Source organism: Phyllopteryx taeniolatus, chromosome 18, assembly GCF_024500385.1.
Source record: "Phyllopteryx taeniolatus isolate TA_2022b chromosome 18, UOR_Ptae_1.2, whole genome shotgun sequence".
Classification (NCBI taxonomy): Eukaryota; Metazoa; Chordata; class Actinopteri; order Syngnathiformes; family Syngnathidae; genus Phyllopteryx; species Phyllopteryx taeniolatus.
Window position 1 is genome coordinate 10,901,194 of NC_084519.1, and position 23,627 is coordinate 10,924,820.

Genomic DNA, 23,627 nt, shown 5'->3' on the forward strand with positions numbered 1-23,627 from the left:
CTCTCCCCCCTCCAAGAAGAGCAGCACAGCCATGAGCCAGCCCAGCTCACCGTCGTCCAGACCCGCGCTCGCTCTTTGTCCGTCCCCCTGACACGTAGTAGCAGCAGCAGCAGCAGCCATGAAGAGGCAAAACGTGCGGACCCTGGCCCTCATCATCTGCACCTTCACCTACCTGATCGTGGGCGCGAAGATTTTCGACACCTTGGAGTCGCAGATGGAGACGAGCCAGAAGCGGGATGTGTCCCTGCGCCGGGCCGAGCTGCTCCACACCTTCAACTTGTCCACGGTGGACTTTGACAAGCTGGAGAAGGTGGTGCTGCAGCTCAAGCCTCACAATGCCGGCGTGCAGTGGGAATTCGCCGGCTCCTTTTATTTCGCCATCACTGTGATCACCACTATAGGTACGTCAACCGTCCTTTTGGGAGGAGAAACAAAACAAAACAAACAAAAAAGTAGTCGCCATATGGTAGGTTGAAACCGGTTTTCAAAACACGTGAGCTTAAAAACTCTTGAAATGAATACTACGCACCACAGGTGTCCTCTTGCAGCACATCATGTGACCACCACAGTGATTCAAGAAGTAGGGAAGAAGTCATCTTTATAGGAATTTTTTTTTTTTTTTATCTACTGTCAATAGAAATAATAATTAGGACAAATACAATTTTACATGTAGAATTAAAACAGACAGAATATTCAATCATAATTATATATAATAAATATGAAATGATTGCTTAAACTTTGCATTTAACATGCAGCTCTGGAAAAAATAAGAAGACTGCTGTATCAGGGTATCTGAGTTTGCTATTTATAGTTCTGTATGTTTTTTATGTTTATGTATGTTGGATTGAAAGGACATTTTTAATAAACTCCTAACAACATAATTCCCAAATTCAAAATATTGTCATTCAGAGCATGTATTTGCAAAAGAGCAAAAAAAAGGTCCTCTCTCTCTCTCTCTCTCTTGCTCGCTCCAATATTTAATGTATGTATGTTTGTAACTGTCAAAAACAACACAGAACTTTATCCAATGCCTCAAAATCAAATGAAATCGACATTTTCTTGGAGTAAAAATGATGATGAAATGATGAAATAGTGTCCTTGTATCAACATAATAGCAACATGTTAACAATAGCATCAAATATACTTGAACTCCAGGGCAGCCATGCAAACATGTTGTGTCTGGCCTCACAAAAACAGAGATGAGAGGACACCTTTATAAATAGACAACATTGTTCCACATCAGAGCTTATTGAGCTTGGAGCATTTGGATGAATTACAGCAATGGGGGTCACCTTAAAGTCAAAAATGTCCTGCAGCTACAATGCCTCTTTAAATACAAACGCACCCAAATAAGAAATTATGCTGCTCAGGATTTCTAAAATGTGATTAGGAGACGCTCACATGTTGGTGCGTCTTCTCTTTTTCATGTGTTATTCCAGCTCAAAAAAGCCCTGCAGACATTTTTATTGAGCTTGCTTCTTTATATATTGAGCCTTCTCCTTTGGTGACTTAGCCTCTTTTAGTTGTTTTGCATCACATTACCCTCAAAACGAATTTTACTGCTAGGGCCGTTTATTATAAATGAAACCAGAAGGCGCATCATTTGTTTCGTCTTCATTTCATGACTTACTTACTTTTTTAAAGCGATTGTAAAACCTTCCAGCAGAGAATTTGTGCTTATGTGCTTAATCTTTCATCTTCAGCACCGTCTTATCGGCGAGTCGTCTTGTGTTGAGGGGCCAAGGCAGGGCTGACCTGTGACCTGTGGCCTGTAACCCAATCAGACGCAGGCGGCTAATTGCATACAAACCAACCGCGAGTCTTCTGTGACTGCGAAGCCCGCGGGTGCTGCGAACACACAGCGATTGGTGTTCCAAGCTTCCATTACATATTAATGAGAACACCGGAGCCCGACTGTTCCGTTGGCCTTGTTGCGCACAGTGTTGATGCTGTACTCACTGTACTCACTCAAGATCAAGCCGCAATGCCCAACTGTCAAGCGGGTCACATCTAAGCACTGTACACCGGTCCTCCTGAGCAGAACACAGAACCAACATATAAAAAATAGAACCTCATTTTCCTTTGGATATTCTTTGAAGTTCAAATAATCATTTCAGAAATGAGGTCTTACGCATTAGAGTCTCCCCTGAGGTGTCACAGTTGATGCGAGGACTGTGTGATAATCGCACAAAATCTTGCATCCATCCATCCATTTCCGATACCTATTTTATATTTTCTATACCAATTGTCCTCCTTAGGGTCCCGGCGGGTATGCTGGATCCTATCCCAGCTGGAATCAATCACAAGACGCGTGGACTAACAGCCACTCGCACTCACATTCGCACCGATGGACAATTTAGAGTAACCTAAAATTCATGGTTTTGGAATGTGGGAAGGAGTCGGAGTACCTGAAGAAAAACAATGCGAGCATAGGAAGACCTGAGACAAGAGTCGCACCTAGAACCTTAGAACTGTAAGGGAGACGTGCTAACCCCTTGGTAGCTGGCATTGGTTGTGATCTACTATGCACTTAACATGCTGTACATAAGTGAAGACAAGACAAGACAAGACAAGACAAGACGATCATTCATCATGTTCCTGGTGTCCTTTGTGTCCTTTTACATGCAAAGGGTTGAGGCCACGCGAGCAGGAAGACAAATGAGTTTTGCGCGGGGAAACGATCCCAAGATTGCAGGAGATTGGGCCAGCGACGTGTGTGTTGGAGAGCTTTGTGTGGTAAACATGGAAGCTTAGGGGGAATTGCCTGTGTAAGGAAACCGGCAAAATTACATACGTGTACATGGTAACTTCTGTGCAAATATTTTGTATCCAAACAGGGCTTCACTGAATGCATTCGTCACTGGAAAGATAAATTACTGATAATGCTTTTGGCTGCATGCTGTGCAAACTGAATTGCATTATCTATATGGCATGTTAGCGTCAGTGATAAAATATACATTTGTGAGTTTGTTGAAATGACACTTTAACTGCTGCTTAATGTGCTCGGTTGTTTCATACACCACTGAGGGAAGGACCTTTCTCTGATATTCCAAGTCATTAAAGCACTTCTCATACATTTTATTAGCATGGGCAGTGACTAAAAAAAAAATAATAATAACGAATACAATAAAATAATAATAAATCCCTACAATCTATCCATCTCCCTACATTTGAAAACAGAAACACATTTGTACGTTCTACTCCTTACTGTGTCAAAATACTTTTTCAACTTTTTTCAACCTCTGTGGATAATGACAAAACGTAAAAAAATAATTAAAAAAAAATCGCGGTTGAGATGTTGATTGATTGAGATCTTATAAAAACAAAGGACAGCGGTGACATTGAGGAGCATTAACAAGGACGGCAACAGATTCTGAAAGGGAAGATATTCCCATCCATGCCCTTATTCAAAACAATTGTTTGATGTTGTCGGCTACAAGAATTATTTGTGGCAAATGTGATGTGTCTGCCATTCAAAAATTCCCTGTCCAGTCGGAATAAACACTTTTACCAGAGTATTTGTTTTACAGCGCTTGAGTACTTTGGCCACCTCTGTGAAGGTTCAGCTGTGAATAAATGCGAAGCGTGCTGAAAAAGAACAGACACGTGCGGCAGCGAGCGCTCTTTCGGTCACGTAATTGAATGTTTCTACACGCCGAATCATCGATGAATAAAAAATGTTAACTTTGTCCCTCCTCTATTATCATTAGCTGTGATTCAGGCGCAAAAAAACATTGCTAGCGATTGCATATTTAGAGGGGCCAGCTATGCATTTTTAATGGTAATTGCTTACATTAGTATCATCGTTATTATTCACTCATCAATGGTGGTTAGTGCAGTACGTGGTTGAGTGCACAGAGACTCTTAACTATTCCTCCCCCAAATTCGTGCAGAAGGTAATGGTTATCAGATGTTAAGCTAGCTACGGCTCGCCGGTGTTTGCGGGAAAGGTTCTGAGAATTGCTAATTGTGTGTAACTGTTGACCACGAAAAATAGAGGACGACGGGAGGTTCGTACATCACAGCACGTCACACAAACTACTATTACCCCGATATCATGCAAATATCCTTCCCACGAGGTTGTGAGCGAGTTCGGAATTACAGCGGTGCCTTGACTTAAAAGAGGTTTTAGATACAATTATACCCTTTCATTCATTGATTTGTTTTTCGTAGCGCTTATCCTCACTAGGGTCACGGGCGTGCTGGAGCTTTTCCCAGCTAACTCTGGACGAGAAGCGGGGTACACCCTGAACTGGTCGCCAGCCAATCGCAGACAATTATATACAATTCAATTAATTAATTCAAACGAGCCTGACAGGCAATCGTAGCATTGGGGTGAATGCTTGTCTCTTCGTTTTCATGACAGCACATCCACAATTTTTGTGCACTTACAATTATTTACATTTACATTGTATTTCTGTGGCAATAATAGTTTGTATGATTTCATACCGCTGTGTTAAATGTCAAGTTGCATTATTGAGGTTGATAAACTCCGTACTGAACACTAATGGTAATTATAACACACAACACAAATGATTGATTCATTTATTGATTGAACATACGTATCAACCTGTATGTATGTTTCCATTATAATTGTATTTAAAGGAAAACAGTACTGTATTAGCTGACCGTTTTCTTTTTTTAAATTTTCTACAATGCTTGCCCTCATTCGGGTTGCAGGTGCGCTGGAATGTATCCCAGCTGACGTTGGGCAAAAGGCAAACAACCATTCACACAAATGGACATTTTACAGTTTTCAAGGAAACTAACATGCATGCTTTTGGAATGCTGGCCAAAAAAAAAGAAAAAGAAAAGAAAGGGTACAAAAGCACAGGAAGAACATTGAAATTCCCTATAGGAGGGGCCTGACCGGAGACAAGCGATATGAATAATAGATGGATTATTAGTACTATTAGTAGTAGTTTTATTGTTGCTACTGTTGTTTTATGGGCTGGTATTGTTCCCTTTTATACAAGTAGTTTGGTGAGATGAAAAGGGTCAAAATAGATTTTAACATGGAAAATGTGTTTTAAGATTTAGACACATTCGTATATCACTGCAAAAAGCTTGTAATTTGCTGTTTGTATTGGATTTCACAAATCTAATGCATTTTGATTCAAGTTTACTTTGACTTAAAGTTCTGCTTTGATGTTTTTCAGGTGGTTTGGGACTTCATTTCACTTTATACCTTCAATGTCCTTGGAAAGTATGACGTAATGGAAATTGTTACTCTTGTGTTGTGAATCATAGGTGCTGTATATCAAAGTTGATCATGTAGATGGGAGTGACTCTCCTCGCTGCTGCTGCTCACTTCACGTGACTCACATGAGTGGCGATTGTTTACCTCTTGCACGTCTGCTTTATGCTCTGCTGCCTCAATGGAAAGTTGCCTGACTCGCTAAACAAAACATTTGTATTTATTAGACTCCGCAGTCCGGCCAGATCGTCGTGATTGGAATTTAACCAAACCAAATAGTGCGCGGTAGTGAGAGCTGAGTGTGTTTAACTTGAAGCTCCCTTCTGACCTTATTCCCGGTTATAAATATACACCTCATGACGGACATGAAGAATAAGCTTTAACTAACTGGCTCCTCTGAACTCTTATTTTTTCTTTTTCATGTGAAAGGAAGGAATCTCATGCCCTGGAATATGACTCAAGTGCCTCCACACAACCAAGAGCTTTTAGCTTTAATGTCCTAATCTTGCCAGTGGACATTTTAAATCAATTATAAAGCCATGTCATCGCGCCCCAAGAAGAAGCTGACAATTTTGCAGCCATAAACATAGCAGATTAATGTTCTGCTCACGCCAAATATTATTATTATTATTATTATTATTATTATTATTATTATTATTAGTAGTAGTAGTAGTAGTAGTAGTAGTAGTAGTATTGTGGCGGCACGGTGACCGACTGGTTAGAGCGTCAGCCTCACAGTTCTGAGGACCCGGGTTCAATCCCCGGCCCCGCCTGTGTGGAGTTTGCATGTTCTCCCCGTGCCTGTGTGGGTTTTCTCCGGGCACTCCGGTTTCCTCCCACATCCCAAAAACATGCATGAATTGGAGACTCTAAATTGCCCGTAGGCATGACTGTGAGTGAGAATGGTTGTTTGTTCCTATGTGCCCTGCGGTTGGCTGGCAACCAGTTCAGGGTGTACCCCGCCTCCTGCCCAATGACAGCTGGGATAGGCTCCAGCACGCCCGCGACCCTAGTGAGGAGAAGCGGCTCAGAAAATGGATGGATGGATAGTAGTATTGTTGATGTAATTTGCCCTCAGAAAAATTTAACTCAGTCTCAACTTTCACCATTTCTCTTGTCGTTCCCAAAGAAAGATAAGCTCATCACTCCAGGCATGTAACATGAAGCTATGTGCATAGAAGCCTCCCTCTGCGTTCACATGGCTGTCTGTCTCCCGCCGTTCTCCTCTCGTGGCCCGAAAAGGAAAGGTATTGGGAACGTGAGTTGTGCGTAGACACTTTGGTTATGATTCCCAGAACAATGATTGGATTAAAGCTGCAGTTACTGGTTGCTGTAAGAAAACGTTTACAAGAAAAGTTTAGGGTTCATAGAAACATTTAGGTCTCGTTCACAATGGAATAATTGCAGGGGAAATGTTTTATATGTTATACAAGATGAACAAAAGTAATAAAATAAACAAACAATAAGAGGCAGGAAGTGCTAGGAAATCTGTGTTTAAGGAGCCTTAAAAGCACAGGATGTAAATTTGGATGCTCTTCTAAAACAATAATAAAAGACATTTGCTCGTGGAGTGAAATTGCATGAGTTGTTAGCTCCATAAAACAAACACACCTGCCAATAAATTTAACAAAAGAGAGTCTTTTAAGCAGGCTTTGTTTTATATGTGTACAAAGCCATTACTTTTCACAGCGCTCTTATTTCTGGTCAAAACAATCATACAATTTTTTTATTTTATGAGCATGTAGGTTATGGGTGTGCAAACGTTTTCCACCATGGGTTGCATACAGGAACAAAATGAAGCAAAGGGGGCCACTTTGATGATGTTTCATCTTTTGTTTATTAAACATGTTAAAACAACATTGTACTGTAGGTCAAGATATGCAAAAAAAAGGGAAGAAAAAAAACAGCTTACATCTCAGCTTTGGTAAACCAAGGAATTATCAGCAGCATTATTTTAATTATATTTGATTAGCATTTAAAATTTTCACTTTTTCTGATAACATGACACATTTTTAAAAAAATACCAAAATGCTCCCTGGGCCAGACTTTGGACACACTACGTGTAAAGCATTGTTGTACAGAGTTAAACTACAATATGCATTCACTTATTTTCTACCAGTAGCTGATGTTATATAACCAAAGCTATAATTATTAAGATCAATAAACCTTCCCAGAGCGCCTCTCAAAATACAGTCGATGAAAAAATACAAACCCCAATTCCAATATAATTGTGTAAAATATAAATAAATACAGAATACAATGATTATCAAACCCTTTTCAACCTACGTATATTCAAATGAATACATTAAAAAGACAAGCTATTTAATGTTCAAACTGAAAAATGTAGTTTTTCTTTTTTTCTTCTTTTTTTTGGCAAATATTCATATTTAATATTTGATGCTTGCAACGCGTTCCAAAACAGCTGAGACCCCTCAACGAAAAACATCAACAAACATCTGTTTGGAACATTCCACAGGCGAACAGGTTAAGTGGAAACAGGTGAGTGTCATGATTGGCTAGAAAATGGTCGGTACACATGTTGCACACACAATCGTGAGCTGTTTCACATGAGCTGCCACTTATGTTTTGCAAATTTTGTAAGAAATGTGTGTCTGAAAGGCTAAGATTCCCTTTTCATTTTAGTGACTGATGCTTCCCAGATGCAATCATGATCAACCTTAGTTTGAAATGTCTTATATTCCACTGAGGAAATGTTTGAATACTAACGGGAAATGGATGTGTATCGTTTGTTTCAATGTGTTTGATAAAGCTTTTTTGTAGCGATAAAAGATAGATTATCAACTATACATAGACTATACACCCACTTTTTGAAAGTAACATTTTATTTTCTCATGTTCAAATGCATGCAAACACACAAGTGAAAAAATAAAATAACTACTCAATACTAAAATGGAAAAACAAAACACTTTAAAAATAAATGATGAAGGCAGAGAACTATTTTAACAAATGTAGTTGGCGCAAAAGTGTAAAATGAGTTTTAATTTTTTGTTTTACTTTGCTACCAATTGTATGTACCATCTGTATGTTGTTGCTGGAGTCTCACTGCTTTGTGAGCCTGCCCAATTTGCGTCACTTGCAATATGCAGTATATTCCTCATCTATTTAACAGTCCTTGTTGAGGTTGCCTCCCCAAAGAGCCAAAGAAAAATAAAACCACACATACAGACTTAATGCGAAGGACCTGAATTTGAATCCAGAAGCTACTTGCTCCACTGGACCACTGTGCTACTGCTGAGAGGATCAATAACTTTGCTATCTAGTTTATAAGCAGCGGGACAGGATCATAATGAGGCAGGCAACACGTTGGACACACCGCACTTTATTTCTCAACTCAATTTTATCTATAGAGCACTACAAACAACTGCACCTGAAACAAAGTCCTGTACAATAAACAAAAAGCAAACATACATGATAAGACAATTGAATATACAGTAGATAATTTAAAACCAATAACAACAATAATAATAAAAAAGTAAACAAATACACCAAAACAAGGGCAGAGTCTCATTCTGTGTTGAAATGAATACAAATGGGATACCTATTTCATTTTCCAATTAACAAGGGAGCAGCAGCATTTTAAACCAACTGGAGATGTTTGAAGGACAACTGGCTGACTCCAAAGTCCAGTGCATTACAATAATCCAGTCAAGATGTGATAAAGCCATGGATTACTGTTTTAAAGTGCTGCTGGGTAAGAAAATACTTTTTTTCATGTGAAAACACTAAGTATAGCTGCATATAAATGTATATTAAACACAACTTCCTCTAAATACAAAACTGTGTTCTGTTGTGGAACACATGAAGGTTTCCCTTTACAATGGGAGGCTTAAAACATAAATACGAGTCTCTGTGTGATATAAAAAGCAAATACCAAGTCGCACGACCACCGTAGAGAATTCCTCTCTGGGGAATGCACGGTATCATGAACTGCAGCTCTCACACACATTTTTTTATGGTATGGGTGGGTGGGGGGTTCCATATTAGCTGACTGTTTTGATATGTTGCCCGAGGCACTGAGCTCTGTCTCCAAACTATTTCAATGATGGGAGAAGCACGGTTACAGTAGCTTTTACGCCTCCCAACCCAAATATCACATTTCCACACAAAACCTTGTAGGTGCTACAGTCGCGTCAGAGGTGAAACAGACAAACAACAACAACAAACCAAAGAACAAACTATTCTTTCAAGTGACATTTGTTTTATTATTATTGTTGTCACGACCACATTGAGTCATACCTCAAATCAAAGGTTTTGATGAGGGCTTTCCAAATATCTATTTATTTTGTCAACGTTCTCTGATGAGGTAATACTCCCCAAACCTGCTTTTTTTTTGCTTGAAAAGTTTACCATCACGATCACAACTGGTTATGAACCTCACATTTTCATCAATACAAAAACCATCGGTATTCACCGTATAGTTTATTTGGCTATGACGCAGTCTGTTGACAGTGTGATGCACTTTGAAAAGGGTGATGTTACTCGTTTGTTAGCAGGGTTAAGCAAAAACTGCACAACAGGTTTCTGAGAGTAAATGTGGCACATGGGCAGAGAGCCAATAAATTGTGGTGAGGACCGGATATACATAGGAATCTATACAATCATCGAGTTTCAACGTTACAGTGCACCTGCATTGGGTCCAAAGCACCTACAAGGCTGATGTGGAAAAGTATAGAATTGCATGTCAGTCAGACCGAAATGTTTTAGATTGCTTGGCCTTGTGGGTGTTCTGCACTCTACTGAGAACTATTCTAGGTCTGTGAGTTTATTGTTTAGCAGTTCATTGCCATCCCACTGATGACAACTTGTGTTTCAACCTAGTCAACTTTAGACGATAACATTCTCCTATAGTACTAGACTAAGTTCAGTACTCGGGTAAACTTCCTTCTCTATTATCACCACATGATGAGCTTTGCTCCAAAATATGATAAATTCTACATTGAAAAAATAAATAAACTAACCTAACCACACCTTCCTATTGTGGACAGACTAAATGATCATTTTTTGAACATGTTTAGAGTGAGTGAGTCAATTACGTATCTTACCATGCTAAAATAAAATGTTTGTCAAATTTGTAGGTCTGCATAAATGATTGTAATTTTCTCAGAATAATCCAAATGGATAAGAATTGAACAAGACTACATCATGTCTAGTCCAAGTTGCTCACAGCACCGGAGTGGTCTGGTCTGACTGCAGTGAGCGGCTGCAGTTCGCCATCTTATATACTGTCTCCAAGGGGAATTTGTTTTCCAATTTGTCTTCAGCATCTGCTTAATATCGCAGCAAGCCAACCTGAATGAAGCGGACTGTCACACGCAGGGGCCTAATGATAATAACAATAGCAGTCACAGGTGAGTTGTGTTTACCCTTGAGCGCTGCCATTGTAGTGCAAGCTTATGAGTGCACATAAAGTCGGTGGGAAAATAGTCCTTGGGCTATAACAACAGACTGTGAGCCTTTTCTTTCCTCATTCTTGTCTAGGGGGGAATTGGTGACAGAGTGCGCATGGCATTTAAAACAGCGGGTTTTAAAACAATAATTGCTCAAAAATCCATGCATTTTCTCTATCGACCGGCAGAGTAACAATCCACGCTTGCCTCAGTTAATTACCCATACAAAAGGTGAAACGCACTAGTGCATTCTGAGGATTGCGTCATTATGAAATGCGTTTTCAGTTGACAGGATTACGCCAACACTAAATAACCAAATCTACAGAAATTTTTACAGAGGTGATGTATAGGCCAAGGGGCAAGGCATGACATTTTGGAGCAGATTTGAATAAAGGTGCAGATTGAGCAATTTAATTTCAGTGACCCACTGTCCAACAGGTGGAGTCAGAAAAGTGGAGTGAGAAAAGCTAGCTATGTGTGAAGTTGACACCTGCTTTGTAATGTGCTTCACTGCCACCTACAGGAGTGGAGGGGAACAGATGAGCTTAGGCTGTGAATTTTACTTTACTTTCTTTTGGGGGTTGAGGAGTGGATGTTGGGTCTTTAATTATGAGTTTTAATTAATAATAATAGACTGAAACTAGTAAAGAAGTAAATTCACGATACCCTCATTTTTTTTCATTATTTCTGTTGTTTACTAGCCTGTCTAGTTCCAACTGATGCATTCAGTAGGGCTTCTTTTTTTTTTTTTCAGTTTCCCTTGCAGGAAATGTAAATGATATGATTTGTAAAGATTTTACTAAGAAGATAATTGAATTATTCATTAGTTCTTCAGACTTATTATAACATACTGTATATCATGATACAGAATACTCTTTGCATGAGCCTCTCCTCAGGTGTAACATTAATGATGTATTAAAGAAAAAGGCTATGTCCAATATGTCAACTTGTCCATTTGTATGAAGTCTTGCCACAGATGGATATTCAGTTCCTGTGACCCAGTCTGGTCAGGTGACGCTGCAGATTGAGAGGAGGTGGAGCAGTTCCGCTCCCCGTCTGCCAGCACTCGCCATCTGGGCCGCCCAAGGCAGTGGTCGTCCCACAAAAAGTTGTCAAGACGACCTGGCACACACAGTTCAAACTGGATGCATGCATTTGTTACTTGTATCTAATTTTTTTCTCCTAAAATATTATATTGTTGCGATTGGCTGGCAACCAGTTCAGGGTGTACCGGGCACTCCGGTTTCCTCCCACATCCCAAAAACATGCATTAATTGGAGACTCTAAATTGCCCGTAGGCATGACTGTGAGTGCGAATGGTTGTTTGTTTCTCTGTGCTCTGCGATTGGCTGGCAACCAGTTCAGGGTGTACCCCGCCTCCTGCCCGATGATAGCTGGGATAGGCTCCAGCACGCCCGCGAGCCTAGTGAGGAGAAGCAGCTCAGAAAATGGATGGATGGATATTATATTGTAGGCGGCACGGTGGACGACTTGTTAGAGCGTCTGCCTCACAGTTCTGAGGAGCAGGGTTCAATGCCCGGCCCCGCCTATGTGGAGTTTGCATGTTCTCCGCGTGCCTGCGTGGGTTTTCTCCGGGCACTCCGGTTTCCTCCCACATCCCCAAAACAGGCATGGTAGGTTGATTGACAACTCTAAATTGCCCGTAGGTGTGAATGTGAGTGTGAATGGTAGTTTATTTGTATGTGCCCTGCGATTGTCTGGCAACCAGTTCAGGATGTACCCCACCTCCTGCCCGATGATAGCTGGGATAGGCTCCAGCACGCCCGCGACCCTAGTGAGGAAAATGGATGGATGGAATATTATATTGTATTGGTGACAGTCCAGAATGCCACCCAGTACGCATTCGGTTGGACAAAGGTTTCCCAATAAATAGGAATGCTTTCTACATTTTTTTAAATATCCTCTGTTTCCTCATCCGAAATCTTACGACTAAATATGTTTATTTACACAGTAAGTGCTCAAAGATAAAACCTCATGGACATAATGCATCCAGTTCTGCTTCTCGTTTAATGTACGCAATGTAATTTGTGCCACCAGGCTTTGATGTTTATCAGCCGGCCTCTCAGTGTCTCTGTTTAATCCAGCCTTTTTCCATATTGCATTAATGCTTTCAGTAAGTAAACTGATCGGTGTTGTTATTTGCCCGGTTACACTGCCGGCGCATGTCACTTTAGGATAACATCTGCTCCCTAAAAGCCACTGCACCAGTTGAAATGCGGGCCAAAGTGTTGGCACAGATCATTAGACTCGGCTGGCAGAAACAGGTGAGCACACCACAAAACAGAGAGCACTCAGACAGGAAGCGTGATGAATGTGCGAAATGTCTAAAGAAAAGTAAAGGGAGAGAGAACGCCAAAGAAATGATACAGCAAAGCGGCAGCTATTTTTTTTGTACACCGAATTTCCATAAAACATAAGGCGTGAAATAATAGCATTTGATTATATTGGGCTTGGCTCAGAAATTTTGCCGCTGTTGTTGTTTTGTTGTTCCATTAACATCAATACTCCGCTAGTTTTATCTATGTAGTGCAAGTGTATTTCAGATCCACAGAAATATGTCATTCAGGGACAAAGGTAACTATTTATGAGTGTTTTCCAATCTTTGGGTCCCTTATTTCTCAGGAATAATCACATAGAGCACAGCAACGGTCTTGTGATTTAGTATATTTTCATTGCATGTACTGTATGTGTTGGCAGTGTTACAAAAAAAACTATTTCAAATTCCAGTATCTCATTACACAACATGCTCTTTTCCGCTTTCTCTTCACTTTTTCCTCTCCAGTCTGCCCACACGGGCGCACTTTGAAAGCCCAAATGGAACACTTGAACCATATCCGCCAGTTCTTTGAGCTGACCTCTTAAAAGCCCGTGACTCAAATATTTGCTTTTGCTTAAATGGGCCTTAAAGTTACATTTTGTTTGTTTTGCTATTGCTACACTGAATCAACAATGTAGATTTTTTATTATTTTTTTTTCAACATGAAATGTGTGACAAATTGTCACGGTGCGTACAATTTTGAACAGAATCATCTGCACCAACGCAAGCAGTAACAGTACCGGGTGTAAATTGTACTGACAATCTAACATCATAAGCTACTGTGTATAAAATAAAGATGGAGATGAAGCGAAAAGTGTGTGCTGGCTGTTCCACCATCGCAATAGATCACCAAAGTCTGGAGTCGCCATGGCAATGACAGAAGCCTCTTTTACACAAAGGTCCTGCTTTTTACCCAGAATCCATCAAAAGTGGTATATTGTCGCAAGAAATTGTAACATGGTTAATGACATATACCTACTCTGTGCAAACAAATTTAAACAAATATTCATACGTCTCAACCACTTTATAGCTGGTCAGCTTTTTAACTAATGCTAGCGAATAATATGCAGTAAACTTTTCTAATACTCGGTGGGGACTGGGTCAAACTGGCATCATTACTTTTCTCATGCAATTTACACATTCTCACATTTCGCAATCAGGTTATTTCTTTTCATCGTCTTGTTTGTTTGCTTTTTCTGTGACCTATGTGATAAGTTCTTTTCATTTTGTTGTAGCCTACCGAAGGTGTATTCCTACAAGCCTTCAAGTAGGGGTCCTATGTGGGGGATTTCTCGACAGCGACACTTGTGGCCGTGTCTAAGCAATGATTTGTCATTGATATTGCCCCTTTCCTCTCAGTGCTTTAGGCCTGCACTTCTCAAGCTTTTTAGTACCGCCTAAAAAAATAAATAAATAGTTCTCCAAGTACAACCATCATGACCAACATTAAAATACAGTCGCATAGTTAAAATACAGTCTTCATCAAAAAACGTGACAGGTTTCATGCCTTAAAACATATATTTCATCCGTTGTATCATTGTACACACTTTGAACATTAACACTTAACATTTAATTAAGTGTTTATTTCATGTACCACTAGAGGGAGCCCGCGAACCACTGGTGGTACTTGTACCACACTTTGAGAACCAGAGCTTTAGGCGATCGCCTGGGTTGCCGATGCTGTTGCGACATCTCTGAGCACGTCTGCCTCACACCTCTGAGGTTCGGGGTTCGAATCTCAGCTTTGGCCTTCCTGTGTGGCGTTTGCGTGTTCCCCGCGTGCTAGCATGCATTTTCTTTAGATATTCCGGCTTCCCACAGTACCGCAACCCAAAAACATGTGTGTTTGGCTTATTGAATACACTGAACTGTCCAAAGGGCTGAATGTGAGTGTGAATGGTTGTTTCCCCTGTGATTGAATGTCAACCAGTCAAGGGTGTAACACACCTCTCGCCCAAACTCAGGCTCCAGCTCACATGCGACTCAAATGAGAACAGGGGTTAGAGAAAACTGATGGGTGGATATTTTTTCCATGTTTGGTGTAAATCAAGCCCCCCTTTAGTTTTTCTAAACCACTTCTATATTTCCCTTCAAAAGGCCTCGCATCCTGTGTGTCCACCCCCAAAGCCGATGTTGATGCAAACCACCTCTCAGTCCAGCTGTGTTGGAACTTTTTAAAACAAGTCTGCATCCAGCGTGTATCAGCTCCATAAATCATGAGATTTATTTAATTAGTCAGCCCCTCGTAGAGATCTCACACTTTACTTGGAATAGCTCGCTTACTGAGCTCATGGAAAACTTAATGTCCGCCAAGTTTTCCTCTCGAATCCCCTAAAAAGGAACCTGAGGAGTACGCACGGAATTGGACCTTGTTTTATTTTTGCAGTGAGAGCGAAACAGAAGCCTAAATGGTGGGACCCACGAAGACGAATCAATTAATATTTATGTGAATGTTGTTGTGGTCCAAACTAGTGATACTTTGGTGTTTGGCTATTTTCTGTGCAACCGAGTTAAAGTGAACCCAGACAGAAGATTTGCCGAAGTGTTAACTCCTTTGGTGTTACATCAGACTGCCATGATTAATATAACCTTTTATCCGGCATTGCTGATGCACTAGTTCTGTGCTGAAGCCTTATCAAGCCATTACAACCTTGACAAATGTTATTTCTGTGCCATAACACATTAAAAAATATAGCAACTGTTGTTATTCTTGTTCGATAGTCCTAGAATTCACTGTGTTTGCTCACATGCTCTTTTCAACAGCAGCTGCCAAGAAGGTCTCAGGTCAAAAGTCAGAAACGTAATGGAGTGAGATTTAGGGATCCAAGGCTGTGTTTAAGTGCCAGAGTAAACATACGACGGGGTCGTCTGGAGTTGGAGGTGTCTGTGATTAAGAGACGAAGTCTGTCTGTGGGTCTAAATGTGGGAAAATCTGCTATCATAGTCATCTTTTGCACTCATGTCGTTCTGTGGTCAGACTAATAGTCTGTGGGGTAGAGCACTGATGTCTTTGGCCCATCACAGCTGGAGATGAAAGCAAACAAAAAAAAGCAGAGTGGGCCCACGCTCAAAGACAGCCTGTGCTGAAGCGATATGAACATGATCCGTGTTTATTTGCAGTCGCGGGGAACATTCCCTGATATGTGCGGCCTTTTAAAGGGCAGCGTAAACGTAGATAAGAGTGGCGTCACAATTTTTCAGACCACCTGTATGGTCAAGAACCAGTCCGACAGCTTGCTGCACGTTACCAATAACAACCATCCTTTTGTTGCCTAATTACGGATGAACGGGAACAGTTAAATACAGTAAATCAAATTAAATCGATACAATCAGCTACACTCATCATATTGTCAGGTGTACAATAATACATACAATTCTTCACCTTTTGTGTTCAAATGTGTGTTCCTTAAAGTGTGATGACACCACCATATAGATGCTATTCGTTAGCTCATCTATGGTGTTTCCCCATTAGGTGTTAGCATTAAGCTACTGGATATAAAGGCAAAGTTATGAGGTTGTTTAGCTCAGCAAAATGTAATTCTCTTTGTTTGATGTTGACATGAAACTTTAACTGGGAGTGGCATTTAACAGCTTGAAGCCTCCTTTGAAGACTTGGTCACCATGCCAGACAGCTGATTGTTGTGAAGGGAGATGGGTTGAGTTCACTGCCACCATAGAGTGCTCTTATCTCAAATATTTGCTCACAAGTCAAAGCAAAAAAATTGGCCCATCGACAACTTGTATCTCAATGCACAACTGCGATTTAGACCCAAATTATACCCCAAAACATGGGTTTTATCTTCTTCTGGAGTGGCATCACTCCTGGCACAGGTTGACTATACATAAATATAAATAGGGAAGAAAATACGAAACAGACATTAATATACAGTATGTTATAGGGAAAAGGTTAAATACTCACATATGTATCATATTATTTAGAAACAATGTTAAAAATTATGATTACGATTCAAATGCTAAGTTTTTCAGCTGTTAAAGCTCCCTGAATAAGTTTTCCCCCCTTTACTAGTGAACACTGCGTTTAATTCGATCAGTCATATGAGACGCTCTATCTTTTAATTACGCTGGTGCAATTATGCACTGAAAACAATATCCAGAGAGCTCCTGTTTCCACCTTTGCCTCCCTGTCGAAAGTGGAGCCATGTGTTACGCACACTTTTGGTTGTCCTACTATACAATCTGGCAGTGCACGCCTGGTCGACTTCCACTTCTGATGAAATGATTAGGCACTGCTAAACCAAAGAGCACCATAATTGCTAATTTTCCTTACGCACATACACGAACACATTACAGTTCATGTGCATACATTTTTTTAAGTGTTTCCAATGGGTGAACCTTCTTATCTGGTGTAATGGTGGTCATGCGAGTTAACCTTGATTAAGCCAAGGCACATATTTTACATTGGAAAAATCTCACGGCAAGCCTCCAAATAAAAATGCCACAAAATGTATGATTACTGAAATAACGATGATCTTGTCTGAATTTACTCTCAAATTGACTAAATCAATGTGAAAATTGGGTCTGTTAAGTTGAACCCAAAGCTATTATTCTATTGTATGAATGACAACAGGTGCATACACAGGTTAATTGGGCCTTCTGTCATCTAGTGCAAGAGTATTTATTTATTCTCCCTGTCACTATAGTTTCCTGACATAGATTGATGAGCAAATATACATTATCGGCAGTGAAAATTTTTTTTTGCACCAATTAAGTGAAATTGGATCATTTCCCGTGGGACACCTGATGGTTTCAAATGGCACATGGCAGTCACCAGTCTAATGTATAAATGTCTAATTTGCTGACCGATTATTGTTATAATGTTGCAATTTTTTTCCCCATCTAATTTGTTATGGCCCGCAACCCTAGTGAGGGGAAGCGGCTCAGAAAATGGATGGATGGATGGATGGATAATTTGTTATGATAGCAGCCTAAAGTTGTTATGCTATTATATATAAAAACATAATTTTCATATTCACTTACTAAAATGTTTTTTTTCTAAAATATATATATATTTATTTAAATGTATTGCAACTTTTACCACTTTTAATTTAATTCTTGTACTTTTTTTTTTTTCTTACTTTTTTTCTGAATTTCTGTTTTCATTTCATTGCCCCAATATGCTTTCATATTTCTGCACCATTTGTCTATGGAAAAACTAATAGTCCTCAGAAGTGTCCTGCTTGATGAACAGGTTCTGGACCATAGTTTGATGTCAAGAACAAACCAGGCCCAAGGTGCTCAATGAGAATATAATGGACGTGTGCAAGTGTGCTCGAGACCAAACTGACCAATTCATGTGATACCAATCTCTTGATGTCTTTTGCAAGTACACACTTAGACGTGCCTAATTAATGAGTGTAATAAAGACGTGGTGTGCAGTGGGTGGTGTTTTGTCTTGAAGTACGCATGGTAGCTTTTATCTATGTGACAAACAAGCACTGACCAGACCAGAAAGCTGAACCCAGCGCTAGTGATTATATTATCAATTTAGAACTCTGAGTGAGGGTTAATACGCCACAGTGCTAAATTAAGCTGTGCACCCATCTGCTGAAATGAATATGGGAGTATTAAAATCAGTGAAATAAATTAGAGGGTAAATAAAATCTTCCAGTATGTTATATTTAATAACCATTTTTTAATGAATATTTTCTCTCACCTCTCTGAAAATGATTTGCTGTGAAGGTCTTAAATGAAGTCTGTCTTCAGGATTTAGCTTAAATGATCCCCTACAATGGCCACAACCACTAATGAGAGGCAGCAGTGAGGAAGGTGAGAGCGGTGACTCGGGTGCACCTGCGCTCCACTGACATTGATATGCATCTCCTGCTTGTTAGTTTTGCATAATCAATGATTTAAAGGCTCTTAGCACAAATGTTATGCAATTTTCATGTTGCCATTCACATGATAATGACAGAAAGTGGGTTAAGAGACAAGCCTCAGGCTGAGGCAGAGTCATTGATACGCTTTTTATAGGCTATACAAATTGCGAAAATCAGCAAATTTTAGAATTACGTTTCACTCAAGTATAACCTTTGTTTTTCCACCATCTTTCCATGAAATTTGGGCAGATAATTGTAGCAATAGTCAAATATCCATTCACATTCGCTTTCACACTTGCAGTATAGGGACTCTTCAATGAACCTACATGACATACATAATCGACTGTGCGAGGAAGCAGAATGCCCAGAGCAGAACACGTAAACTCCATAGAGGAAGGCCGGAGCCAAAATCCGAACCCCGAACTTCTGAGCTGCGTGGCAGATGTGCTTAACCACTTCTGCCACTTTGATGCCTATACCACACATACTGTATGCAACATTAATACAGACATGCATTCGCTTCTTATCCAATTTCACTTAATTGGTCAGAAAAAAATTATTTATTTACAACAAATAATGCATCTTTGTTCATCTATCTATGCCAGCAACATATTGTGACAGTCAGAACAATTCAATATTTTGCCACTAAATGACAGAAGGTACAATTAAACTGCGTAACCTGTTGCCATTCATACAACACAACTGTTATTAATTTTCATTGTTTCGGAATACAGTATATACCTTTTGGGACATTTTACATGGGTGGTCTGCCTTGGGAGTTTTGTAATGTAAAATACAATATGTGCCTTGGCTCCATAAAGACTGGAAAACACTTACATAAAACACTTATATATATGAACGTTTGCCTAAGGTTTGCTACTTGTAAAGTACAACTGATACCGAACAGCTTAAGAAGCAGACAAACTTAATGATCCAGAATGCATAAACCTGGAGAGGACTGTGTGCTAGTACAAAGGGGTCATTTTTTTTCTCTCTCTCTCTCTCCTCTACAAAACAAGAGCCTAGCGACACACCGACTGGTGCCCTTCTCATTTGAGCTGCAAAAAATGCAGAGGGATAATTAGGTCCAAAAGCACTGATTAGGAGAGGCCACTCTGTAGAGAACAATCGTCAATGAATTATTCGAACTCTCCCTCCTGTACACGACACAAATACTCGGCCACACTGCTGTGCATTCTAATCTCTAACTCCATTCAGAGGTTGTGAAAGGAAGTTTTTGAATTTATCACGTCTCCAAGGAGTACAAAACAGATTTCACCAGGTTTGACTCTCTTCCAGGCTCCCTGTCTCTCTCACAGCCTCGTCATCGTTGACAGTAGATTGAATTAGTTCCGCCCCGGTAACTGTCTTTCTTTGTGCCTCTCTCCCGCAGGATACGGCCACGCGGCCCCGAGCACAGATGGAGGGAAGGTGTTCTGCATGATCTATGCTCTCCTAGGCATCCCTCTGACCTTGGTCATGTTCCAGAGTGTGGGCGAACGCATCAACACCTTCGTTAGGTTTCTTCTCCATCGCCTGAAGAAGTGCCTTGGCATGAGGCGGACTGAGGTCTCCATGGTCAACATGGTGACGGTGGGCTTTATATCGTGCATGAGCACCCTGTGTGTGGGGGCGTTGGCATTCTCCCACTTTGAGGGATGGAGCTTCTTTCACGCCTACTACTACTGCTTCATCACTCTCACCACCATCGGCTTCGGCGACTACGTGGCGTTGCAAAACGACGAAGCCCTGCAGACCAAGCCGGACTACGTGGTCTTCAGCTTCATCTACATCTTGACGGGCCTGGCCGTGATTGGAGCCTTCCTCAACTTAGTCGTCCTCCGCTTCATGACCATGAATGCCGAGGATGAGAAAAGGGACGCCGAGCAGAGGGCTCTACTCGCTCATAACGGCCAGGCCGGCAGACACATGCGCTGCGCCGTAGACCAAGCGTCTACTTCCTCCACGGCGTCAGGGTGCGTCGGAGGGAGTGCGATGGGAGGCGGCGGCGGAGGAGCGGCCAGCCGGGGACTGCGTAACGTTTATGCCGAGGTGCTCCACTTCCAGTCCATGTGCTCTTGCCTTTGGTATAAGAGCAGAGAGAAGCTGCAATACTCCATCCCGATGATCATCCCACGTGACCTCTCCAACTCTGATAGCTACATGGAGCAGGGAGAAGCCTTCTCCAACCCCCTTCATTCCAACGGCTGCATGTGCGGTCTCCAGCCCCACTCTGGCATCAGCTCAGTGTCCACTGGTCTCCACAGCATCAGTGTATACAGGAGACTTAATAAAAGAAGGAGCTCCATCTAGACAACTGGGAGAAGGCACAATTTTAAGACCACTTGGAAGTACCATGTGGTAAAGAGAGTGTGGTACCGGATTAGCTCTGGACATCAGGAGATCACAACTTTGGTCCTAAAGAGACTCCCGGTGTTTGCGTCTCTGTTGTTCAATAGAGCAGTCATGAAACAGGTGTCACAAACTAAGCACAAAGTCATTTACAATTAGAGGGCAGAACTCAATGTAGACGGGCAGTAGCTTAGCTTGTCTGCCTCACAGTTCAGAGGTCAGGGGGTTCTAATCGTGGCTACGGCCTTCCTGTGCCAGGTAATCCATCTTCCTCCCGTATTCTGAAAATGTGTGTCATAGGTTCATTAGAGACTCTAAATTGTCCATAGGTGTGGATGAGAATGTGGATGATTGGTTCGTATATATGTGGCGTGCGATTGGATGTTGACCAGTCCAGGCTGTACCTCGCCCCTCGCTAAGTCAGCTGGGCTAGGGTCCAGGTCACCCGCGACTCTACTGAGGAAAGCGGTGGAAAAAATGGATGGTCTGACCTCTGCCAAGGCCAAATACAGTAATGCTGATTTGGATCAACACCAAATTCTACACCTTTTTGATACCTATCTTCTGTAAAACACAGATCATTTTTATTCTGACTTAAACATCTTTTTTGTTCAAAGTTAGGGGAAGTGTAGGATTATAAAAAAGGTAATTAAGTACAGTGGAACCTCTATAAAATGGACCCCGATATAACGGATATCGGTTAAAATGGACCATCAGGACCGAACAATGTGTCCAGAAATAGTTTCTATTAAACACTTTAACTGCCATTGGCAAAGTGTGTTAGTTCCAGAATTGGGCGCTGTTGTTTACTGGCACTGTGGCGCAATTCAGGCAGTGAACGGGACATGGGACTGAGTATTTCCGGTTCACAGATATACATCCATCCATCCATCCATCCATCCTTTTTCTGAGCCGCTTCTCCTCACTAGGGTCGCGGGCGTGCTGAAACCTATCCCAGCTATCATCGGGCAGGAGGCGGGGTACACCCTGAACTGGTTGCCAGCCAATCGCAGGGCACATACAAACAAACAACCATTCGCACTCACATTCACACCTACGGGCAATTTAGAGTCTCCAATTCATGCATGTTTTTGGGATGTGGGAGGAAACCGGAGTGCCTGGAGAAAACCCACGCAGGCACGGGGAGAACATGCAAACTCCACACAGGCGGGGCCGGGGATCGAACCCACGTCCTCAGAACTGTGAGGCTGACGCTCTAACCAGTCGCCCAATGTGCCGCCCACAGATATACAATATACTGTATTTTCGCGATCATAAGACACACCGTATTAAAAGGCGCAGTCTCAGTTACGGGGTCTATTTCTGTATTTAACACATACATAAGGTGCACCGCATTATTGGGCGCAGGCATGGTAAAACATATACTAGCTTAAAACATACGCTAGCATGCATGCAAGTGTATGTTTTTCAAAAGGCAGTGGAGCAAAACTGAGTTCGGTTGTACTTTATTGAAGTATTTAACAAAGTACTCACATTATTTTTTGATCAATCCTCATCCAAAAAGCCATCAAAGTCCTCATCTTCTGTATCCGAAATGAACAGCTGGGCAAGTTCTCCATTCAACATGCCGGGGTCCCTCTCGTCATTGTCGGAGTCAGTCTCGTCGCCGGGGGGCTGTTCACCAATGATGCCGGCGTTTTCCTGCTTCCTCCACTTGCGAATCATGCATTCGTTAATCTTGAATTCTCTCACGGCTGCTTGATTCCCATGTTCCTCCGCGTAACTGATAGCTTGCAGTTTAAACTGTGCTTCGTAAGCGTGTCTCTTCGTAGGTGACATTTTCGGGGGTCCTTAGCCAAACCGATGATGTTTGCACATATTGGCACTACATACCTACTGGGGGCGTGCCTTTAGCGTCCTCTTTCACGTGCACCCTTCCCCCTTTAACGTCCGCATGCTGTGCTCACGTCCACCTTTCCTCTATATAAGCAGCCTGTCGGTCAGTCAAGTGGAGCGCTCATCAAAGTCAGACAACAACATATATAGATTTTGGAACTCCGCGCACACATAAGGCGTGCCGCGTTATAAGGTGCCCGTCTATTTTGGAGAAAATTTAAGACTTTTAAGTGTGCCTTATGGTCGTGAAAATACGGTAACTAGATCCTGTTCCAAAAGATGTGCCTCCCGTGCCTATGTGGTGGCCATGTTGAATGTGGGGCATTGACGTGGCGGCCATATTGTAATGGTTATATCTATTGTATAATGTATATAGAACGCCATGCAGAGATAGAGTGTCATGGCTGCAATGTTAACGCTAAGGAATACAAACACAAGTCTTTGGAGTCTGGAATGCGCTATTTTTGGTACAGTAACAGTTTTGTTTTGTTTTTGTCAAAATGTTCGCCTATAGCAACAGATTTGGAATTAGGAAGCCCACTAATTCCCTGCGGCTCATGAAAGCGATAAAATGTGAAACTTTCAAACATTTTCAAGCTTTTTTTAAAAATATTTATTTACAATAACTTTTTACTCTA

General features: G+C 41.3%; 1 protein-coding gene across 1 annotated transcript; it reads left to right on the forward strand.

Moving 5' to 3' along the window:
• Window positions 1-23,627, forward strand: kcnk3a (potassium channel, subfamily K, member 3a). Its single transcript, XM_061754643.1, has 2 exons — window positions 1-401; window positions 20,174-23,627. The coding sequence occupies exons 1-2, from the start codon at window positions 119-121 to the stop codon at window positions 21,091-21,093; spliced, it is 1,203 nt and encodes a 400-aa protein (XP_061610627.1). The 5' UTR covers window positions 1-118; the 3' UTR covers window positions 21,094-23,627.